Here is a 21533-nt window from a genome sequence, read left to right on the forward strand (position 1 = left end):
AGCAACAATTTAAAGTAATGACAAATAATGTTGAAGATAAAAGCAACTAAAGTTCAAAGTTCAAATAAATTTATTATCAAAGTATATGGCATCATATAAACCCTGAGATTAATTTTCTTGTGAGCATATAAAATAAATTATAATAGAATAATCACCACAAAGTCTTGCCATCTTCAGAAGTTTTCTGATGACTCTGCCATTGTTGGATGCATCAGCAAGGGAGATGAGGCTGAGTACAGGGCTATGGTGGGAAACTGTCACATGGTGCGAGCAGAATCATCTGCAGCTTAATGTGAAAAAGACTAAGGAGCTGGTGGTGGACCTGAGGAGGGCTAAGGCACCGGTGACTCCTGTTTCCATCCAAGGGGTCAGTGTGGACATAGTGGAGGATTACAAATACCTGGGGATACCAATGGACAATAAACTGGACTGGTCAAAGAACACTGAGGCTGTCTACAAGAAGGGTCAGAGCCATCTCTATTTCCTGAGGAGACTGAGATCCTTTAACATCTACCAGATGATGCTGAGGATGTTCTACGAGACTGTGGTGGCCAGTGCTATCATGTTTGCTGTTGTGTGCTGAGGGTAGCAGACACCAACAGAATCAACAAACTCATTCATAAGGCCAGTGATATTGTGCGGGTGGAACTGGACTCTCTGACGGTGGTGTCTGAAAAGAGGATGCTGTCCAAGTTGCATACCATCTTGGACAATGATTCCCATCCAGTCCATAATGTACTGGTTAGGCACAGGAGTAAATTCAGCCAGAGACTCATTCCACTGAGATGTAACACTGAGCATCATAGGAAGTCATTCCTACCTGTGGCCATCAAACTTTACAACTTCTCCCTCGGAGTGTCAGACACCCTGAGTCAGTAGGCTGGTCCTGGATTTATTTCCACTTGGCATGATTAACTTATTATTATTTAATTATTTATGGTTTTATATTGCTATATTTCTTCACTATTCTTGGTTGGTGCGGCTGTAACGAAACCCAATTTCCCTCGGGATCAATCAAGTATGTCTGTCTGTCTGTCTGTCTATAATAGAGGAAATGAAAGCCTGCACCAACTTGGGCATTCAACCAGTGTGCAAAAGACAACACACTGTGCAAATACAAAAATAAGGAAATAATCATAATAAATAAATACGCAATATATATTGAGAACATGAGATGAAAAGTCCTTGAAAATGAATCCATAGGTTGTGGAAACATTTCAATGAGGGGGAAGTGAAGTTCAGTGAATTTATCCCTTTTGGTGCAAGAGCCTGATGCTTGATAACTGTTTCCTGAAACTAGTGGTTGAGTCCTGCATCTCCTGATGGCAGCCCAGGTTATTCATTGTACACTCCTTTCGAAATTTAGTTGAACTGAACTGTATGGAACCAAACCTATGGCTGTTACCAAAAGGAGTATAGAATCCAACCAACACAAATGAATTCTGAAATAATCTTACGTACTGGTAAATTTTTTTAAAAATCCCATAAAAGAGTACTCACTCCCACTGCCTATTTTCAGTTGGGTTTGTAACTTATTTATACTGCCATTTAAATATTTATCCCTAGAAACTCTGGGTAATGCTCTTGCCATAATTCTTATCAAATACATAGAATGGTTATTTTTAAACTTAATTTCCAGGCACTAGTCCATGGGGATAATGAATTAAAGACTTAATTTTCTAAGAGTTTCCAGCTGTATAGGATCCATGATATAAATTGCAAAGCAACAGAAAATACAAAAACAAGGACAGCAGAACATCAATGTACTTGAGGAAAGAGGGAGGTCTGTCAATGTTTTCATGTTCACCAAGTATGGGCCTAGCTACTGATGCCTCATCTCATTGACTAAGTAAGGTTTCCATGGTTAGATAATGAGGTTTAGGATCATATGACATCTGTAGGGATTTTGAGAAATATTACAGATAAGGCAACCATTCAAGAGAAGACAATTCCTTCAATGCAGCACTTTTGCATTGAACCTATGGAAATAGACATTACAGACAAGGTCCGCATTTAACGCTCTTATGGTTATGGCCAATCTTCTTCAACCAATACAATCTCTGTGGTGAATCTAGTCTCACAATACTATTGAGTAGAAGATTCCAGTGTTTTGGTTCAGTGGTGAGAATCAGCAATATATTTCCATTCCCTTGTTATAATGGTAAGAGAAGGTAGGAAGAGAATTGAAGAGATTTGGCATGTCAACAAATACACTCAAAAACTTCTACAGTTGCACCATAGAGAGCATTCTGACAGGTTGCATCACTGTCTGGTATGGAGGGGCTACTGCACAGGACTGAAAGAAGCTGCAGAAGGTTGTAAATCTAGTCAGCTCCATCTTGGATACTAGCCAATGAAGTACCCAGGACATCTCTAGGGAGCGGTGTCTCAGAAAGGCAGCGTCCATTATCAAGGAACCCTAGCACCCAGGGCATGCCCTTCTTTCACTGTTACCATCAGGTAGGAAATACAGAAGCCTGAAGGCACACACTCAGTGATTCAGGAACAGCTTCTTCCCCTCTGCCATCTGATTCCTAAATGGACATTGAATCTTTGGACACTACCTCACTTTTTAAAAAAATATACACTATTTCTGTTTTTGCACATTTTTAAAAACTATTTAATATATTTAATTTATTTGCTTGTTTATTGATTATTATTTTATTTTATTTATTATTTTTTTCTTTGCTAGATTGCATTGAACTGCTGCTGCTAAGGTAACAAATTTCACAAACCTGATTCTGATTCTGATTCTGATTCTGAAACTTTCAGGTGGAACTTTCACATGCCTGCTGGACTTATTCCTCTAACGCCTAAAAAGTTGTCATATTTGGATGCACTGAAGATTGGTCCTTCATTGCTTCAGGTAAATTCAGGTAGACTTCAGGTAATGCACCTGAAGTCTAAGGAGATGGAGAAAGACGATGATAAACAGCTCCAATTTTCAGAGCAAATGGAAAATTCTTTTACTCACATTAAATTTTCTTTTTTAATATATACTTATTGTAATTTATAGATTTGATTATTGTTTTACAAGGTACTGCTGCCACAAAACAAGAACTTTCACAACATAGGTCAGTGATATTAAACCTGATTTTGATCCTGAATCTGAATCTTTCTTAGAACAAAGGTTCCCTGAAACCCTCCAGCTTTGTTTGCATGTGAGACCTGCATGTGTACATGTTCAGAGGCTGAGCTCCAAGTAGTCATTAGTTCATTAGCAAATGAGAGGATGGGTCTGCCGTCTTCAAAGCCAAAGTTCTCTATCAACCTGTCCGTGATGCAATACACCAGCTTCCAACAATAAGTGAGCTTTTATCTGGTTCAGTGTATCAAATTTCATCAACTACAACTATGACTGGTTAAAAGCTAGATTATTGGGTGCAAAGCACCGTCTAAGGTTTTGAGGTCAAGAAAATCACAACATAAGCAGTTTTCCAATCATGTACTTTTAGGAAGGACAATCTGGTATTTGGTCAATAGAACTTTCTGATGCCAATTAGACTGCTTCAGCTTGTCCATTACATCCTCACAAGAAAGCTATTCCCTTCACTGAAATTAGAATGTAGTATTACGCCAATACCAGTTTGGAAGGTTTTAATATATTACCTGCAACGGTGTGCTTTCAGCAGACATTGAAGTGAATCCAACGATATCGCTGAAATAAATTGTGACACTATCAAATGCCTCAGCCTGGACTGTTTCACCCCACTTCAGTTGTTCTGCCACTGAGCTGCAATACAGAATAACAGGACTCAATAACATATCATCAGTATGCCACATCACAAAGCATTTTTACCCAGAAACATCACATTAATAATTAGGTGTTCGAGGTTATTTTTCATTAGTCTTTGTCACAAATATTACATGACCTTAAATTGCCATCTACATTAATAACTTTGCGAAACATCTTTTTAGTTTAGCACTAACTATTGTACAATTAATTTAATACAATTAATATTCAGAACCTAAATTACCTGTTGAAAAATGCATTGGTTGAAGTCTGAAGTAAACAGCTTACATATATTCCAGCTTATCACTGATGCACGGATTGTATTATCTGAACATTCAGGGAAGCCTGAATTATTATACAAACCAGAAAAGTTTCCAGAAAAGTTGGGATATTTTCCAAAATGCAATATAAACAAAAATCTGTGATAGGTTAATTCACGTGAACCTTTATTTAACTGACAAAAGTACAAAGAAAAGATTTTCAATACTTTTACTGACCAACTTAATTGTATTTTGTAAATATACTCAAATTTAGAATTTGATGGCTGCAACACACTCAACAAAAGTTGGGACAGAGGCATGTTTACTATTGTGTTACATCACCTTTCCTTTTAATAACACTTTTTAATCGTCTTGGAACTGAGGATACTAATTGTAGTAGATTTGCAATTGGAAATTTTGTCCATTCTTGCTTGATATAAGACTTCAGCTGCTCAACAGTCCGTGGTCTCTGTTGTCTGATTCTCCTCTTCATGATGCACCACACATTTTCAATAGGAGATAGATCTGGACAGGCAGCAGGCCAGTCAAGCACACGCATTCTGTGTCTACAAAGCCACACTGTTGTAGCCCGTGCAGCATGTGGTCTGGCATTGTCCTGCTGAAATAAGCATGGACGTCCTGGGAAGAGACGTCGCCTTGATGGCAACATATGTCTCTCTAAAATCCTAATATACGCCTCAGAGTCAAAGGTACCTTCACATACATGCAACTCTCCCATGCCGTGGGCACTGATGCATCCCCATACCATCACAGATGCTGGCTTTTGCACCTTCCACTGATAACAATCAGGATGGTCGTTTTCATCTTTGGCACGGAGAACTCAACGCCCATTTTTTCCGAAAACTAGCTGAAATGTGGACTCATCTGACCACAGCACACTGTTCCACAGTCTTTTGGTCCATCTGAGATGAGCTCGGGCCCAGAGAACTCGCTGGCGTTTCTGCATAGAGTTGATGTATGGCTTCCTCCTTGCGTAATACAGTTTCAAATTGCATTTCTGGATGCAGCGACGGACTGTGTTAAGTGACAATGGTTTTCCGAAGTACTCCTGAGCCCAGGTGGCTATAATTGTCACAGTAGCATGACAGTTTCTTAGGCAGTGCCGCCTGAGGGCTCGAAGATCACGCGCATTCAACAGTGGTTTCCGACCTTGCCCTTTACGCACTGAGATGTCTCTGAATTCTCTGAATCTTTTCACAATATTATGTACTGTAGATGTTGAAAGACCTAAGTTCTCTGCAATCTTGCATTGGGAAATGTTCCTTTTGAACTGACTAACAATTCTCTCATGAATTTTGGCACAAAGGGGTGAGCCACGACCCATCCTTGCTTGCAAAGACTGAGCCTTTGATGGACGCTACTTTTATACCCAGTCATGATACCTCACCTGCTACCAGTTAGCCTGCTTAATGTGGAGTCTTCCAAACCGGTGTTACTTGAATATTCTGTGCACTTTTCAATCTTATTTTAACTCTGTCCCAACTTTTGTTGAGTGTGTTGCAGCCATCAAATTCTAAATTTGTGTATATTTACAAAATACAATTAAGTTGGCCAGTAAAACTATTGAAAATATTTTCTTTGTACTTTTGTCAGTTAAATAAGGGTTCACGTGAATTAACATATCACAGATTTTTGTTTTTATTGCATTTTGGAAAATATCCCAACTTTTCTGGAAATGGGGTTTGCAAAACCCTAAGGCATAGGAGCAGAATTCAGCCACTCAGTCCATTGTGCCTGCTCTGCCATGGCTGATTTATTATCCTTCTCAACTACATTCTCTTGCTTTCTCCCCGTAACCTATGATGCCCTTACTAATCCAGAATCTATCAATACCTGCTTTAGATATATCCAGTGACTTAGCCTCAACAGCCATCTGTAAGCAATGAGTTCCACAGATTCATCACCCTTTAGCTAAAGAAGTTCCTCCTCATCTCTGTTCTGAACGGATGTCCTTCTACTCTGAGGCTGTGTTCTCTGGAACTAGTCTCACGCTCCAATGGAAACATCCTCACCATGTCCACCATATCCAGGCATTTAAATATTCAATAGGTTTCAATGAGATTCCCCTCATTCTATTAAACTCCAGTGGGTACAGGTCCAGAGCCGTCAATATGTTAACCCTTCTGCTTACACTCTTGCTTTATCCACTATTAAATGGGAAAACAAGATCTGAACAGGAAGCCTCGGATCAGATTTAATGCTACTCAAAAAGAAGCAAGCTATAACTAACAGTGGCGATCTTTGTAGCATGTAGCCAGTAAGGTATTTACTCCCTGAGTGCTTCAGTGTTGACTGCAATGACAACTCTGCTATTGGAGGCATAACAACCATTGCCACTCATTTGGGGCGAATTGAAGTCATAGGGACAGGGGGCGGAAGATCTCTTAATTCAAAATCCACAGAGCTTTTCAAGTTTACTTCTAACTACCTGAAGCTCCCTGATGTGTAATGTATTCCTGGAGCTGAGGCCTCCCAACCCTATCATTGTATGATATTTTACAAGAAAACCTTCAACTACTGCATGTCTCTGTGTGTGGGCTGTTCTCTGCATGAAGATCTGGGTCATATTGACTCCCAGCTTCCTTGCCAGAGAATTATTCCAACCAGCAGCAGATCTCTGACCTTTCTCACTATTTCCTGCTCAGCGCTGAATGAGACAGGCCCAGCACATTAGCACAGAAAATTATTTGGGGTGGGGAAGGAAACCTGAGCACCTGGAGGAAATTCCAAGGGAGAGTATGCAAGCTCCACAGAGTCAGTGCTGAAGGTCAGGATCGAAGCCAGCTCACTGGATTCTGCTGTACTTGCTGCATTGCCAACCCACACAAAGTCTTCCTCATCTTAGGGAAGATATGATTCATGTTGATATGTCGGACTTTTGCCAGTAACAGGAGAAAACTACATGACACCTAAATATAACCTATTTCTACCAGTACTGTTTTAAATTGGAATCACTTTCTCTACAATACAATCACACAACAGTTGTAGCAAGCAGGAACACATTGTGATGCACTGCTACTTTTTTCACTATTCAAGTGTTTAAGTAGGACAGAGGGATCCTCAGATCTAACAAACAGTGATGAAGTTGTGATGAAGGGCCTTGGCCTGAAACAGCAACTGTTTATACCCCTCCGTAGATGCTGCCTAATCTGCTGAATTGCTCTAGCGTTTGTGGGTGTTGCAACTAACAGTGGTTTTCTTCCTAGCTTATAGTCACTGAGATACTGATTTCCTGGGGGTGCCATGGTTCCATTGCCTGAAGTGTGGACTCTGAGGGAAAGGACTACTCTCCACTTCCCTGACTCCTCATACCAATGCACGGTTCAATCATAATGTGTGAGCACAACTACAATGAGTATCACCAGAACTGTAGTGGAAAAACCCAACTGTCTCCCAATAAGATATTGTCCTCTGCAGTCAAATACCAAGACGATACTGATGGATTTATTATTATGTGCTTCATGGTATATGGTCTTCAGAGAAGACCAGAGCCTGGCAACTAGGAGGTAGAGGCTGAAGAACAGCAGAAGCAGGAGTAACAGGAAGAATGGGCAGCTACAAGTGGAAAGACTCCACTGAGTGATCACAGCTTCATCTCCCAAATCAGCAGAAGAGTTGGGTAGAGGCAGCAAAGACTATTAGAGACTCCCAAATAAAGAAGATTTTCATAAAGATTTCTGCCTGTGATCAGGCGCTAGGAACATTCATAAAGTGGGTTAAAGGTAAAGAGCAACATTAAATTGGTTTTGTATCTTGGTCTGCTCACATTCAGAGAGGAAGTAGAGGATTGGAAAGCATGAAGAAAATAAATTTTCAGAGAAGTTACAAAATAGAGGTAGTTAAAATGAAATGAAGTTTCAATGGAGTAGATACCAGACAAAAAGCATCACTTAAAAAGCAGAAGAATTTTTTTAATCCACAGGCCAGTGAACATATGACATTTTCTAACTTGAAATGTGGCATGATTGTGAAAAATTGTATGGATAAATTTAAATGGAAGTTAAGAAAAATGGGAGGAACGTCAAGTAAAAAGTGACTAGGTTGATGAAATGGTATTTTGTATTTGATGGTCCGTGTGATTCTATGTAAACATGTCACACTGTTAATAAACTACTCTACCACTGGAGTCCCTCTAGTCAGAATATGGCCAGGGTCCATAATTTACTGATTTGTGCTCTCAGCATATGCTGGCACTGTGGAACTGGAAAATCCAAGCAGGAATATTCATGAAAACCTGTTCAACAAACCTTGCCTCAAAACTCATGTTGTAGTTGCATAAATCAAGCTGAAGTTTATTGGCCTGGATTCTGTGGTCAGTAGTGAATGAACAGCACTCACTGTTATTTACACTTGCAGCTGCCTGCAGACTTTTTGTAGGCTTTGGCGTGTCGATTCATGGAATAAGACATCCAAGACAGTGTGGCTTTCTCTATGGGGGATCTATGGCATGTGTTAGAACTACCAGCAACAGCATGGCTCCTTGAACAATAATACTTAAGCATTTATTCTCAGGCATAATGTAGTAGATGGAGTCCAAAGAACAGTCAATGTAAAACACGGCAAACAATCACTAAAAGGAAGAACAAAGATAACTAATTAAACATTGATAGATTGTGGTCTAATTTAATCTGGAATAGCACACATACTGATGGAAAAACTCAATGGGTCAAGCAGCATCTATGGAAGGAAATGATGAATTGATGATTCAAGTCAAGACCCTTCAACTGGACTGAAAGATAGAGTGGAAATAGGCAGTATATGAAGTTAAGAGAACAGTTGCAGTACCAGTTGGCAGGAAACAGGTGAGTCCAGAGAAGGGGCACGGTCGATGATGCAGGGGGAGAGTGGAAATGGTATCAGAAGCTGGAAGGTGATAGGTGGTAGAGACAAAAGAGGATGGAACATGATAGTACAGGAAGGATACATTTCCTCTCTCCCTCTCCCCTTCTTTCGCACTTCTCATCTTCCCCCTCCATCTCCTGCCCAGCACTCCCCGTGCTTGGATCCATCTATCACCAGCCAGGTCTTGCTCCATCCGTTCCCTCCATGTTTTTATCCTAGGTGTTTCCCCTCTATGGTTCAGTCCAGATGAAGGTTCTTGACCCAAGATATCAATTACCCATTTCCTTCCAAATACCGGGTGAGTTTGTTCAGCATTTTGTGTATTCCTCCAGGTTCTAGCATCTGTAGTGTATGAGATTATTCATTTGATGATTACCTGTACTCTAGATCGTCACTAAGCAGCACCTGACAGAGAATAGACAAGGTGTTTCAAAATGGAGAACTGGGACTGATGCATCAGCCACACTGGGCAAAAGGAGCAATACTCATTTCCTTCCACTTTTCATCTTGTTCATGTTTCTCAGCTGCCTATTGTAAAGCTGTGACAAGTGTGGTGTCCTCATGGATGGTGAAATTATTCACCAGGAGTGTAGTGGTTACTCAGTGCAGTTGCTCTACAGTGCCAGTGATCTTCTTTCAGGGTTCGATTCCCACCACTGTCTGAAAGGAGATAGTACATTCTTTCCACCATCGCGTGGGTTTCCTCTGGGTTCTCCGGTTTTCTCCCATGGTCAGGGTAAATGAATTGTGGGCATTCTATATTACTGCCAGAAGCATGGTAACACTTGCAAACTACCTGCAGGATCTCTGTCAATATTGGTCAATAACGCAAAATTACACATTTCACTCGATGTTTCGATGTCTCAACATACATATGACTAATAAAGTTTAAATTTAAATTGGCCATCACAACTCTTAGTGTCTCTTTGATGGAGTATAGCAATATAGGCACAGAAAGCATAGTTTCAGCATAGCAATGTCTCACTTCATATCTTTTGTGGGTGCATTCTAACCACCTGTTCATGGACTGTCCACTAGACTGATGTAATGAATTTACTGAGGAGCAGATATTGCACCTGTGATTTTTCACTGAGTCTCAGACAAGAGCATTTCTACTTGGATACCCTGAGTGATTATGATCACCTACTGAAAAACCTTCTCCCATCCCCATCACAATTCTAATAGTTTTGTCTGGTTATTCTCCCTGCACAGCTTTCAGATTTTTCTACAGAAGCCTTATAAAACTTCAAAAGATTTTTCATAATAGAACTTCACATTCTACTAAGGACAGGTAAAATTATAGCAACTGCAAGTCGAAATCAATCAAAAGCAAATGCATTTGAGCTACTAATGATCTACATTGGTGGTGGAGAAACTGGGTTTCTTAGTGAGTGATTCACTTACTACACTTGAAAGCCTTTCTGCCAACCAACAGACCCAAGTCAGGAGTGTGATGGAATTTTTTCCATTTTCCTGAAAGAATACAACTGCAGCTGTCAAGCAACTCAATAAAATTCAGGACTATAAACATGCGAAATTCTGCAGATGCTGGAAACCTTGAATGTGTGAATGTTTCACACACACACACACACACACACACACACACACACACACACACACACACACACACACACACACACACACACACACACACACACACACACACACACACACACACACACACACACACACACACACACACACACACACACACACACACACACACACACTCTCTTTTGAAATTTTGATTGTTTACTCCCCTCCAAAGATGCTGCCTGACTTGCTGAGTTCCTCTAGCATTTTGTGTGTGTTGCTCAGTATTCAGGTCTAAACAGTGTGCTAAATTAGAAGCCCCATTAACTACTCTCCACATTCCTTCCCTCCATTGCTGGAGCATACAGATTACGGCAAAATGATCCATCCAGACTACTTAGACAGGTTAAACCTTCTAAAGGTGCAGCCTGTACTACGTAGAAGGGCAAGAACAACTGGAATATTGAATCAACATCCTGATTTGGAAATGTATCACCAAATCTTCGTCCTTATTGGGTCTAAATTCTACAACTACCAATCCAGTTGCACTCTACAAGGAACTATATCACAAGGTTCAAGGCTGCCTTTCACGGCCATTAATTATTGGTGGACAACTTAAACAGATCAAGGCAATCTTTTCACTGCATCTTGGAACATTTTACAATAGAACCCACTATCAATATCAAAACTACACCAGCCTTGCTAGCCAAATACTGATACCCCCCAAAAAAACCCCCAAAATATTTCAAATATTCATCACTGAGTGAAGATATTTCTCCATGACAATGTTTCTGACTCTATGACTCCTCATTTCAATCCTAAATTGCTTAAACCTTGCTTTGAGGCTGTCTCTAAGTTCTAGACTCTTGTACCGGAGGATACATATTTCCTACTGTATATCTGCACTGTGGAGGCCTTGAAAAATTTTGTTATGTTTCAGTACGTTCACTTCTATCCTTCTGGTAATGCCAAACACACTCTCTACTGCCTAACAGCCTTAAATATTGAATGGATATCACCAGAGTAATGGGAATTTATGTACAGGATTCGCCTGATTTTAAGTTAATACTGAAATGAAGTGGCCTTCTTCCAAGGAAAGGCCCATGTTGGAACAGATTGGGTGGAGTTTCCGTACCGAGACCAATGTTGTATTTCTGCAGCAGAAAATCTACACCACAGGCTTGGTTTGGTTGCATACGGTGAATTCCAGATAAATATACACATTATATCATTTTATATTTATCAAGCAAAAATAACTCAAAGTAATCCACTGGTTCTACGGCCATACAACCAATCTACAGATATGCTATCTTATGTATTTATATTTATTGTGTTCTTTATCTTTTGTGTTTTTGTGTTTTTTGTGCTGGATTGGATCTGGAGTCACAATTATTTAGAAACAGAAACATAGAAAACCTACAGCACAATACAGGCCCTTCAGTCCACAAAGTTGTGCTGAACATGTCTCTACCTCAGGAATTACTAGGCTTACCTACAGCCCTCTATTTTACTAAGCTCCATGTACCTATCCAAAAGTCTCTTAAAAGACCCTATCGTATCCGCCTCCACCACCGTTGCCAGCAGCCCATTCCACGCACTCACCACTCTCTGAGTAAAAAACTTACCCCTGACATCTCCTCTGTACCTACTCCCCAGCACCTTAGACCTGTGTCCTCTTGTGGAAACCATTTCAGCCCTGGGAAAAAGCCTCTGACTATCCACACGATCAATGCCTCTCAACACCTTGTACACCTCTATCAGGTCACCTCTCATCCTCTGTAGCTCCAAGGAGAAAAGGCCGAGTTCACTCAACCTATTCTCATAAGACATGCTCCCCAATCCAGGCAACATCCTTGTAAATCTCCTCTGCACCCTTTCTATGGCTTCCACATCCTTCCTGTAGTGAGGCGACCAGAACTGAACACAGTACTCCAAGTGGGGTCTGACCAGGGTCCTATATAGCTGCAACATTACCTCTCGCCTCCTAAATTCAATTCCACAATTGATGAAGGCCAATATCCCATGCACCTTCTTAACTACAGAGTCAACCTGCGCAGCTGCTTTGAGCGTCCAATGGACTCGGACCCCAAGATCCCGCTGATCCTCCACACTGCCAAGAGTCTGACCATTAATACTATATTCTGTCATCATATTTGACCTACCAAAATGAACCACTTCACACATATCTGGGTTGAAATCCATCTGCCACTTCTCAGCCCGGTCTTGCATCCTATCAAGGTCCCACTGTAACCTCTGACAGCTCTCAACAATATCCACAACACCTCCAACCTTTGTGTCATCAGCAAACTTACTATCCCTCCACTTCCTTATTCAGGTCATTCTCTTTGCACTTACATTCAGGAAATGACATTAAATAATAACAAGTCATTAGGTGCATTTAAGGCAGAGAGAGAAGTTCTTGATTAGCTGGTGCATCAAAAGGTATGGGGAAAAGGCGAATGGGGATGACTGGAAGAATTGGATCAGCCAATGATTGAATGATGGAGCAGTCTTGATGAGCCAAATGGCCTACTTCTGCTCCTATATCTTATCATCTTATGGTCTAATATTGAATTTTGAATCTATACTTAGTGCCACATTACTTTCTATAAACACCATACTACTTTTGGTATGTGAGTAACTGCTATTTCTCCTATACACTATTTGTAATATTTCACAAGCCTTGTCAGAAGTATTAAATAGCTATGTATACACACATGCAGATTTGTAATTTTCCAGTTATGGTTTTGGTTTTCAATTCAGGTAATTTCTCTAAGAAAGGTTTTTAAAGCAATATTGCATCATTTGTATAACAAGGAATGCAGCAGGAATTCATTAGACAAGCGTGTTCTGATTATAAGCTTGAAAGTTTGCTCTTACTGAGGTAAAATTTGATAGAGCAGATTTTCTGCTTTCCTCTTTTCCTCAAGGTAGGCTTGTGTTCTTTCTTCCACAAGCTTCTCCAGGTTATTGGCATACTGTTCCATTCTTGACAGCAGGTTATCTAGGATACTGCCCCTGCTTTCGCTGAAATTGTTGGAAGCAAAGAAAGAAGACTGAGCGATCGGCATCACCACACAAAGGAGTGAAGGCTAATTTGACTCTTTAGGTGCGAGGCTTGGATACAAATGTAAGATCTGTTTTCATTTCCATTTCAAACAATATCCTTATATGCTTTAAGACATACACCAGTTACACCAAGAAAAATTACCTTCACTACTGCAATTAACAGTACTTTTTCTTCTGGTTTCCTTCATTTATAAATATAACATTAATCACATTACAGCTCAGCATCAGGTCTCAGTTTATTCCATGCATTGCTGGAAATACGTGCAGTATTCACGGTGTGCTGTACTACTTACTTATTGAATCTTCTTATCTGAAGTTTAATTTGGTTAAAATCAGGCCTTTCAGCAGCATCTTCAGCCCAGCACTTCTCCATAAAGTTACCCAATTCTTCACTGTGATAATTGGTATCAACTGTTGGCCTAAAATATGGCTTTTGACCATTTTTGACCTTCTGCACAATTTCTGAAAAGATTAAGAACTTGCAATAAAACTTGTAAAAGCATTTCTGTAAGATAACAAAATATATTCAACCATCATTTTTTAAAGGAGAAGGGCTCAGCTTCAGTATTTTTCCGAAAGCAATGTTATATGGACTTTTGACAATGAGAAAAATTAATACAGTTGTCCACTAAATTCTAATTCTGATATTTTATTGGTCTATTTTCTTTACACTCAATCAATATAATTACAGGAAACATCTTTTACTCAGAAGTTCAAGCATACTGCCAAAATTTTGAACAGCTCTTTACTTTTGCTGAGAAGGAATTTTTCTACGTCAGACTTTTAATTTCTTTTTTTTTTAAAAGACATAAGTTAGCCTTGTTTCATAAGTGCTGCTTATCTCTAACAGCTGGATTAATGTTTACCTTTTATTCAATAAGAATTGCAAGCACAGACTCAGTGCCCATAGCCAGTGGCTGGCAAGGTTCACGTCTCACCAAAATTCCTTGAAGGTACATCTTACCACCCCCTTTTAAGGAGTTATTATCAATTATTATGCAATTATTATCACTGGGCAGTGGAAGTGTGGCATTTTGCTCTTCCCATTGGTGACTTAAAACATTTGGCTCTTAAATTAAAATACCCCATTTTATTTGATAACTGGGACAAACAAAATTGCCTTTAAAGTAGGAAGAATTCTGGAAGAAGGTAGTGATTGTTATGTCCTGAATTTCCAGTGAAGCAATCACTGTGTAGAGCTCCTGAGAATCCGAGGAATCAGGCCAATTGTGGATAACTTGTAAGGGAATGAACCAAAAACTACAGACCATTACAAAGACAGAGAAAACCAGCTTTGTCTCAATTTTTTACAATGTCCAACGTTTGTGAAATAAGGGAAAACATTTTTGAAGTTCAGTTGTTTAAAAGTATAACCACAAAAAAACATACATGGGCCCATCCTAGAGGTTGAATTCTAAAACCATCTGCTGCGGGTTCTCTACTGCCAAGTTGAGGTCAGATGCAGATTAGAGGAACGACACCTCGTATTCCATATTTTCAGTCTCCAAGCTGAAATTACTCTAATTTCCAGTAAACACGTCCTCTGTCTTCCACTGTTTTTTTAAAATTTCCTTATCTCTGTGGTCCCTTTACCTCTTCTCTTACCCCTCCACTGCTCTCATAACCTGACCATCGCCCACATCTTCCTTTCTTTGGCTCCCCACCTTTTCCCTTTATTCTACTGTCCTCTATCATGAGTCCAATAGCCCTTTGTTGTGCCGCTTCTCAACTTCCAGCTTCTCATATCATTCCCACGTTCCCCCCTCCCCCACCCATCTACCTTCCACCTCTCACCTGGATTCACCTATCACCTGCCAGCTTTTACTTCATTCCCACCCCCACCCTTTTATTCTGGCTTCTGCTCTCTTTTTTTTCACTTCAGATCTTGGTCTAAAACGTCAACTGTTCATTTCCATCCATGGATGCTGCCTGACCTGCTAGATTCCTCCAGCATTTTGTGTGTTAACACTTTGTTATCTGTGAATTTCATGTCCATGTTGTTTATGTTGCTTTCAGGCTATATGCTTCAAATCTGCTGATAGCTTGATCAAAAGACTTCTCAAAGTCCATATAAAATATATTGACAGCATTATCCTTATAAACTCCATCAGCTGACTCATTAAAAGGTTTGTATGAAATCAGTTGTCCTTAAATCCATGCCAGTCAATCAAATCAAGGAAGATTTGACTGCAATCTCTGTTTAGCATTCCCATCTATGTTCCATGATTTTTTAACTCTTGCTTATCAAGAAAGAATATACTTAAGGCAAAGGTAGATACAAACATTCTAATTCCACCTTCCTTTACAGAAGAGTCTCTGTGATAGCAAAAATCACCTCAGCTCTCCATCTTCCATTTTTTAAACTTCTGGATTTTCCCACACCCGAAATATCTTCTCCACATCCTGCCAAGACCCTCCAAGATCTTATGTGTTTCAACCTCTCACTTGTCCGATCTTTGATAGATACAAGTTTAGCCTTTCCAAATGGTTTAATCCCTCTATTAGTCTAGTAGACATTAGACAATAGGTGCAGGAGTAGGCCATTCAGCCCTTCGAGCCAGCACCGCCATTCACTGTGATCATGGCTGATCATCCACAATCGGTACCCCCGTTCCTGTCCTCTTCCCATATCCCTTGACTCTGCTGAACTGTCTTTAATGATTTAATATTCTTACTTAATTAAGGATATCAATGCAGTATGCAACTATGACTCACTTTCAGGGACTCTTTATCTCATGTTCTTGACATTTTATTTTTTATTTTAATTTCTTTCTTTTGTATTTGCACAATTTGTTGTCTTTTGCACACTGGTTGAATGCTCAAGTTTGTGCAGTCTTTCATTTATTCTATTATGCATATTATTCTGTTATGGACATTGAGTATTCCCGCAAGAAAATGTATCTCTTGGTTATATATGGTGACATATACGTTAATAATAAATTACTTTGAACTTTGAACAATAGTCCTGCTGCGGTCTTGTCAAATTCATGTACAACCGAAGCATAATTTTTATGTAAAATTTTCCCCAGCAATAAAAAATAACATCCTGTTAGCTTTCTTAAAACTGCACTTGGCCACCCAGCTGCCGAACTCGGTAATCTCTCACCATGCAGATAATAGATCCGTGTTTCTTGACCTGCCCAGATGAGCAATTTCACATCATTCCACAATTTTGACCCGGTTACAGAACTTTGTCACTTGATTAACCTATTAATATTCCCTTTGCAGTTACAAGGATTTTTGTTTGTGTTTGTTAGTCAACTTACATCTTCACAGCATGCTTTTCTACCTATCCATGCATTATTAGCAATTTAGCAACCATGCCTTCAATGCTGGTCATTTGCACATATTCTAAAAGTCATGGCCTTAGTGCTGAGCACTATGACATGCCATTCATGGTAACATGTCCCTGAACAGCCTACAGACTTCTTCCATTAATCACATACAATCACTACCATCATCAGGAATCCTGGCTGCCTTTTTCCCTTGAAAAATTTGCTGAGGCAATTTAAAATAATATATTATTTTTCCTGTAATGGGCATCACCGGTAAAGTCGGTATTAATTTATTTTCCCTCCATAATTGCCCTTGAAGGAGTGATGATGAGTGGACTTCTTGAATGCTCACAGTGTTTCTGGGTTACAACATGTTCACTATTCTATCTCATGTAGTCAGATCGCTCTTGATTTTGACATATAGTACAAGGCAGGACATTTGAGAGACAAAGCATACCTTTTGGACTGAGATCCATTCCTTCTATGTAAAATGGTCCATTTCTGAAGGCAATTTCTTGAAGTATAATACCAAAGCTGTAAACGTCTCCTTTCTGGGTACCTTGAGGTGGTGCTCTGCCCCATCTAATTAATTCTGGTGCCGTCCAAAGTTTCTCTGTTGCAAAGAAAGAGCACTAAATTGGAAGTTTTAATTGCACCCTCCAAAGTTTATGCCATGCATAGCTGATAAAAGCTGACAATCAGCTCTGTCAAGTTTAACAGTCCATGGCTCAGTTGAGTCACATGTGGATACAACAACCAAGCTCACACAAAAATCATTTTCACCAGTTGTTATTTGCACTTGATAGTCTTCCAAACTTCAAAAGATGCAAATATAAAATTTAAATGGTGATTCCATTGCAAAACTTAGACACATCTTAAACTTACTTGCATAGGATGCATATGAATCTTCATTATTACACACTGAACGGAAGCTCGCCAAACCATAATCCGTGATTTTTAGCACAAAACGACTATCAACAACGCAGTTGGATGATTTAAGATTTCCATGTGACCCAATTATGCTGTTATGTAAAAATGACATTCCCTGTGGAATAAAGGTGATCAAATCAGTCAAGAACTTCTTTAGCTAAATGACTGTGAAAGAAAAGTCACAAATGAATATGTACCACCTTTTAAATCAGACCGATTTTGATTTGGTATAGACTCGCTCTCAGTTGATCATTAACTCACTCATGATTAAATTTAGACTTTTCGTATATCAACCGGTAAGTAACTTACAGACATGGTTCAATAGGAATAGTAATTGTTCTTATACCATATTTTTTCCCCTTGTATCAAGGGAACAATTACCCAAGTTACCAAATTGGGATTGTGACTTTGCAAAAAAGTAAGAGGCACCTGAATTTCATAGAGATATATCAATAAGTCTGTTACTAATCATGCTGAATGCCAGTCTTTTTGCCATGGTTTTGCTTTACACCTGTTGTACAACACTGGGTGGCAAATGACTAATTATTGGCATCCCTGTCACCCATAAAGGATACAATCTTCAGTACTTCGGCAGTGTTCAGTATCTGCACATTCATGAGTGCCAAAGTCAGGCATACACTATCTGCTGGAGGAACCATGTAGCAACAGATGCAAAAAGCTGAAGGAATGAAGCAGCTCAGAGAGCATCCCCGGAAGGAAATGAACATCGACTGTTTATTTCCTTCCACAGATGCCACCTCACTTGCTGAGTGTGCATTGCTCCAGATTTCCAGCATCTGCAGAACGTCTTGTGACTCCATCTTGATGGAGAAATTCAGTGGGTCCTGCAGCATCTTTGGGAGGAAAGGAACTAACAACATTTTGGGTTGATAGCCTGCATCAGGACTAGGGCAGAGAGAGGAGAGATGGCTAGTACAAGGAGGAGAAAGAGAGCGACGGGAAAGGTTTCTGAGGAAATGGTGGGCCGAGGAAGATGACAGGCAGGTCATGTCAGGTAGAGTAGGGGAGTAATGGTGGTGTTGGAAGACAGTGGCAGGTGAATGAGGTGGAGGGTTGCATCAAACACAGGTTTCCTCTGCACCCCCAGCACTGCAATCTGACTCCAACTGTTGTTCACCTTTCTCCTCTAATGATTCACACTCTCACCTTCTTTGCTTAGCAGTGTCCAGGACTGGTAGCACTTTGTGTTCCTGCGTATATTCCTCCTGCAACCACTGCGTGTCTTCACACTCTCCTCACTTTGCTCCATCTGTTCTTTATTCCCCTTTTTCTTCTCTCTCTCCTTGTCTGCTTCCATCTATCATTCACCTGCCCTGTCTTCTAATCCCACTCACGCTAACTTCCCCTGCTTGGGAGCTACATACAGTGACGCACCAGATTACACCCACCACATAATGTACATAGAACTGATTATCAGGGAGAAACTCACTCAGTAGTTAAGTGTCTTTTGTATCCTGAGTCAAAACCCAACGAGTACCAACACAATACTGCTGGAGTTATCAGATCTTGAATTTGACTGTTTCACATCATCATAACGCCAAAAAAAAAATCTCCACACAGTTTATCCAATATAAAGAGCTCAGGATAACAAAATTAAAAATGATACAATCTTAGGCACCCATCCCTGACCAGAAGAAAATCATGTTAGCGTGTAGCATGTCTATTTGGGCAGAAAAATGGCTGAAGTTATTAATCAAGTTTGAGGCTATGTATTTGAGTGGGTGCATTAAGATATATTGTACATGCAGTAGGTGGGAGGATCATTACAGTGGAGGGAAAAAGATATCTTGGCATGTACATCTTCAGGTCTTTAAATATAACAGGAAAGAAGATAAGGGTGGTGAAAGAGGAGTATGGGATATTTGCTTAATTAGCTGAGGCATAGATTACAAAATCAAAATATAAAATACCAAGCAACACACACAAAATGCAGCATCTATAGGGAGAAGCGCTGTCGACGTTTCGGGCCGAGACCCTTCATCAAGACTAACTGAAAGGAAAGATAGTAAGAGATTTGAAAGTAGGAAGGGGAGGGGAAATGAGAAATGATAGGAAAAGACTGGAAGGGGGTGGGGTGAAGCTGAGAGCTGGAAAGGTGATTGGCAAAAGGGATACAGAGCTGGAGAAGGGAAAGGATCATGGGACGGGAGCCCAATCATTTGGTCAAGAAGCCACGAGACTATTCATAGTTTTTGTTCTGATCACCCAGTTACATGAAAGATGTGATCACACAGAAAAAGCTGTGGACAAGATGTACAAACATTCTGGCAGGACTGGAGATTTTTATCTGTAAGGACAGATGGAATAGCCTGGGAATGTTGTCTTTGCAAAGGCCTGGGACTGCCCTACTGGAAGTAAAAGAATATTCCGCAGATGCAGGAAATTTGAAATAAAAATGGACTGCTGGAAATACTTAATGGTATTGTGGGGCTGGAGAATAAACACATGGAAATGATTAAGTGTTAACATTGCAGGAGGGACACAATCTGTCAGAACACTTCTGAGGAAAGGTCACTGACACAAAATGTTAACTCTCTGGCAACACGAGTGAATCTGCAGATGCTGGAAATAAATAAAAAAAACACGAAATGCTGGCAGAACTCAGCAGGCCAGACAGCATCATGTTAATCATCAGGGTTTCATCTCCTGATGAAGGGTTTCGGCCTGAAATGTCGTTATTACCTCCTCCCATAGATGCTGTCTGGCCTGCTGAGTTCTGCCAGCATTTCGTGTTTTTTTTAATGTTAACTCTCTCTCTCTTTCTACTCAATTGCTGGTTTCCAACATTAAAAAGAACAGCATGTTTGAAACTCTTTACAAGTACCTTTCTGATTACGAAACATAAGCAAGTCTGTTTATAACTGTCCATATCAGAAGCCATTCATTTGTCAGTTATATTTACAAACATAACTATTATTCCTGGAGTCATGTGGACACATGTTATGAATATGTTTTCCTAACAAATGATTCATTTTTGACATCCTGGTACAAGAGGGAAAGCAGGATACATGTTCAGAAGTCGTGATACATGTTGGGACCAATAACATAGGCAGCAAGAGGGATGAGGTCCTGAAGTGTGAGTTTTGGGAACTAGGCAGAAGGCTGAAGAACAGGACCTCAAGGCTGGTGTTCTCAGGATTGCTGCCAGTACTATGTGATAGTGATGGTAAGAATTGGAGGAGATGGCAGTTGAATGCGTAGCTGAGGAGTTGGTGCAGGGGGCAGGGTTTTAGATTTTTGGACCATTGGGATCTCTTCTGGGGAAGGTGGGACCTGTACAGATTGGACGGGTTGCACCTGAACTCAAGGGGGAGCAATATCCTTGCTGGTAGGTTTGCTAGCATGGTTCGGGAGGGTTTAAACTAATTTGCAAGGGGGATGGGACCTGGAGCGATAGAGCAGTGAAAGAAGTGCATGGAGTAAAGCCAGATCTAACATATAGAGAGGCTTTGAGGAAAGAGCAGCAGAATAAAGGGTATAAAGGTAGTAAGGTAGAAGGGCTAAAGTGTGTGTACTTCAACGCAAGAAGCATCAGGAACAAAGGTGATGAACTGAGAGCTTGGATACATACATGGAATTATGATGTAGTAGCCATTATGGAGACTTGGCTGGCACCAGGGCAGGAATGGATTCTCAATATTCCTGGATTTCTGTGCTTCAAAAGGGATAGAGAGGGGGGAAGGGGAAGAGGAGTGGCATTACTGGTCAGGGATACTATTACAGGTGCAGAAAGGGTGGGTAATGTAGCAGGATCCTCTTTTGAGTCAGTATGGGTGGAAGTCAGGAATGGAAGGGAGCAGTTACTCTACTGGGGGTATTCTATAGGCCCCCTGGTAGCAGCAGAGATAC

The 21533-nt window shown here is 40.3% G+C and overlaps 1 protein-coding gene across 1 annotated transcript in view; it reads right to left on the reverse strand.

The window, feature by feature from the left end:
- Positions 1 to 21533, reverse strand: part of npr2 (natriuretic peptide receptor 2) — a 144586-nt gene that overhangs the window by 27133 nt on the left and 95920 nt on the right. The window contains exons 14-18 of the mRNA XM_073064307.1: positions 17619 to 17778; positions 17191 to 17346; positions 13752 to 13920; positions 13270 to 13416; positions 3610 to 3733 (exon numbers count right to left, since the gene is read on the reverse strand). Of these exons, the coding sequence (XP_072920408.1) occupies positions 3610 to 3733; positions 13270 to 13416; positions 13752 to 13920; positions 17191 to 17346; positions 17619 to 17778 (756 nt within the window). The remainder of the gene's footprint in view (positions 1 to 3609; positions 3734 to 13269; positions 13417 to 13751; positions 13921 to 17190; positions 17347 to 17618; positions 17779 to 21533) is intronic.

Source organism: Hemitrygon akajei, chromosome 13 (genome assembly GCF_048418815.1).
Source record: "Hemitrygon akajei chromosome 13, sHemAka1.3, whole genome shotgun sequence".
In the NCBI taxonomy this organism is placed as follows: Eukaryota; Metazoa; Chordata; class Chondrichthyes; order Myliobatiformes; family Dasyatidae; genus Hemitrygon; species Hemitrygon akajei.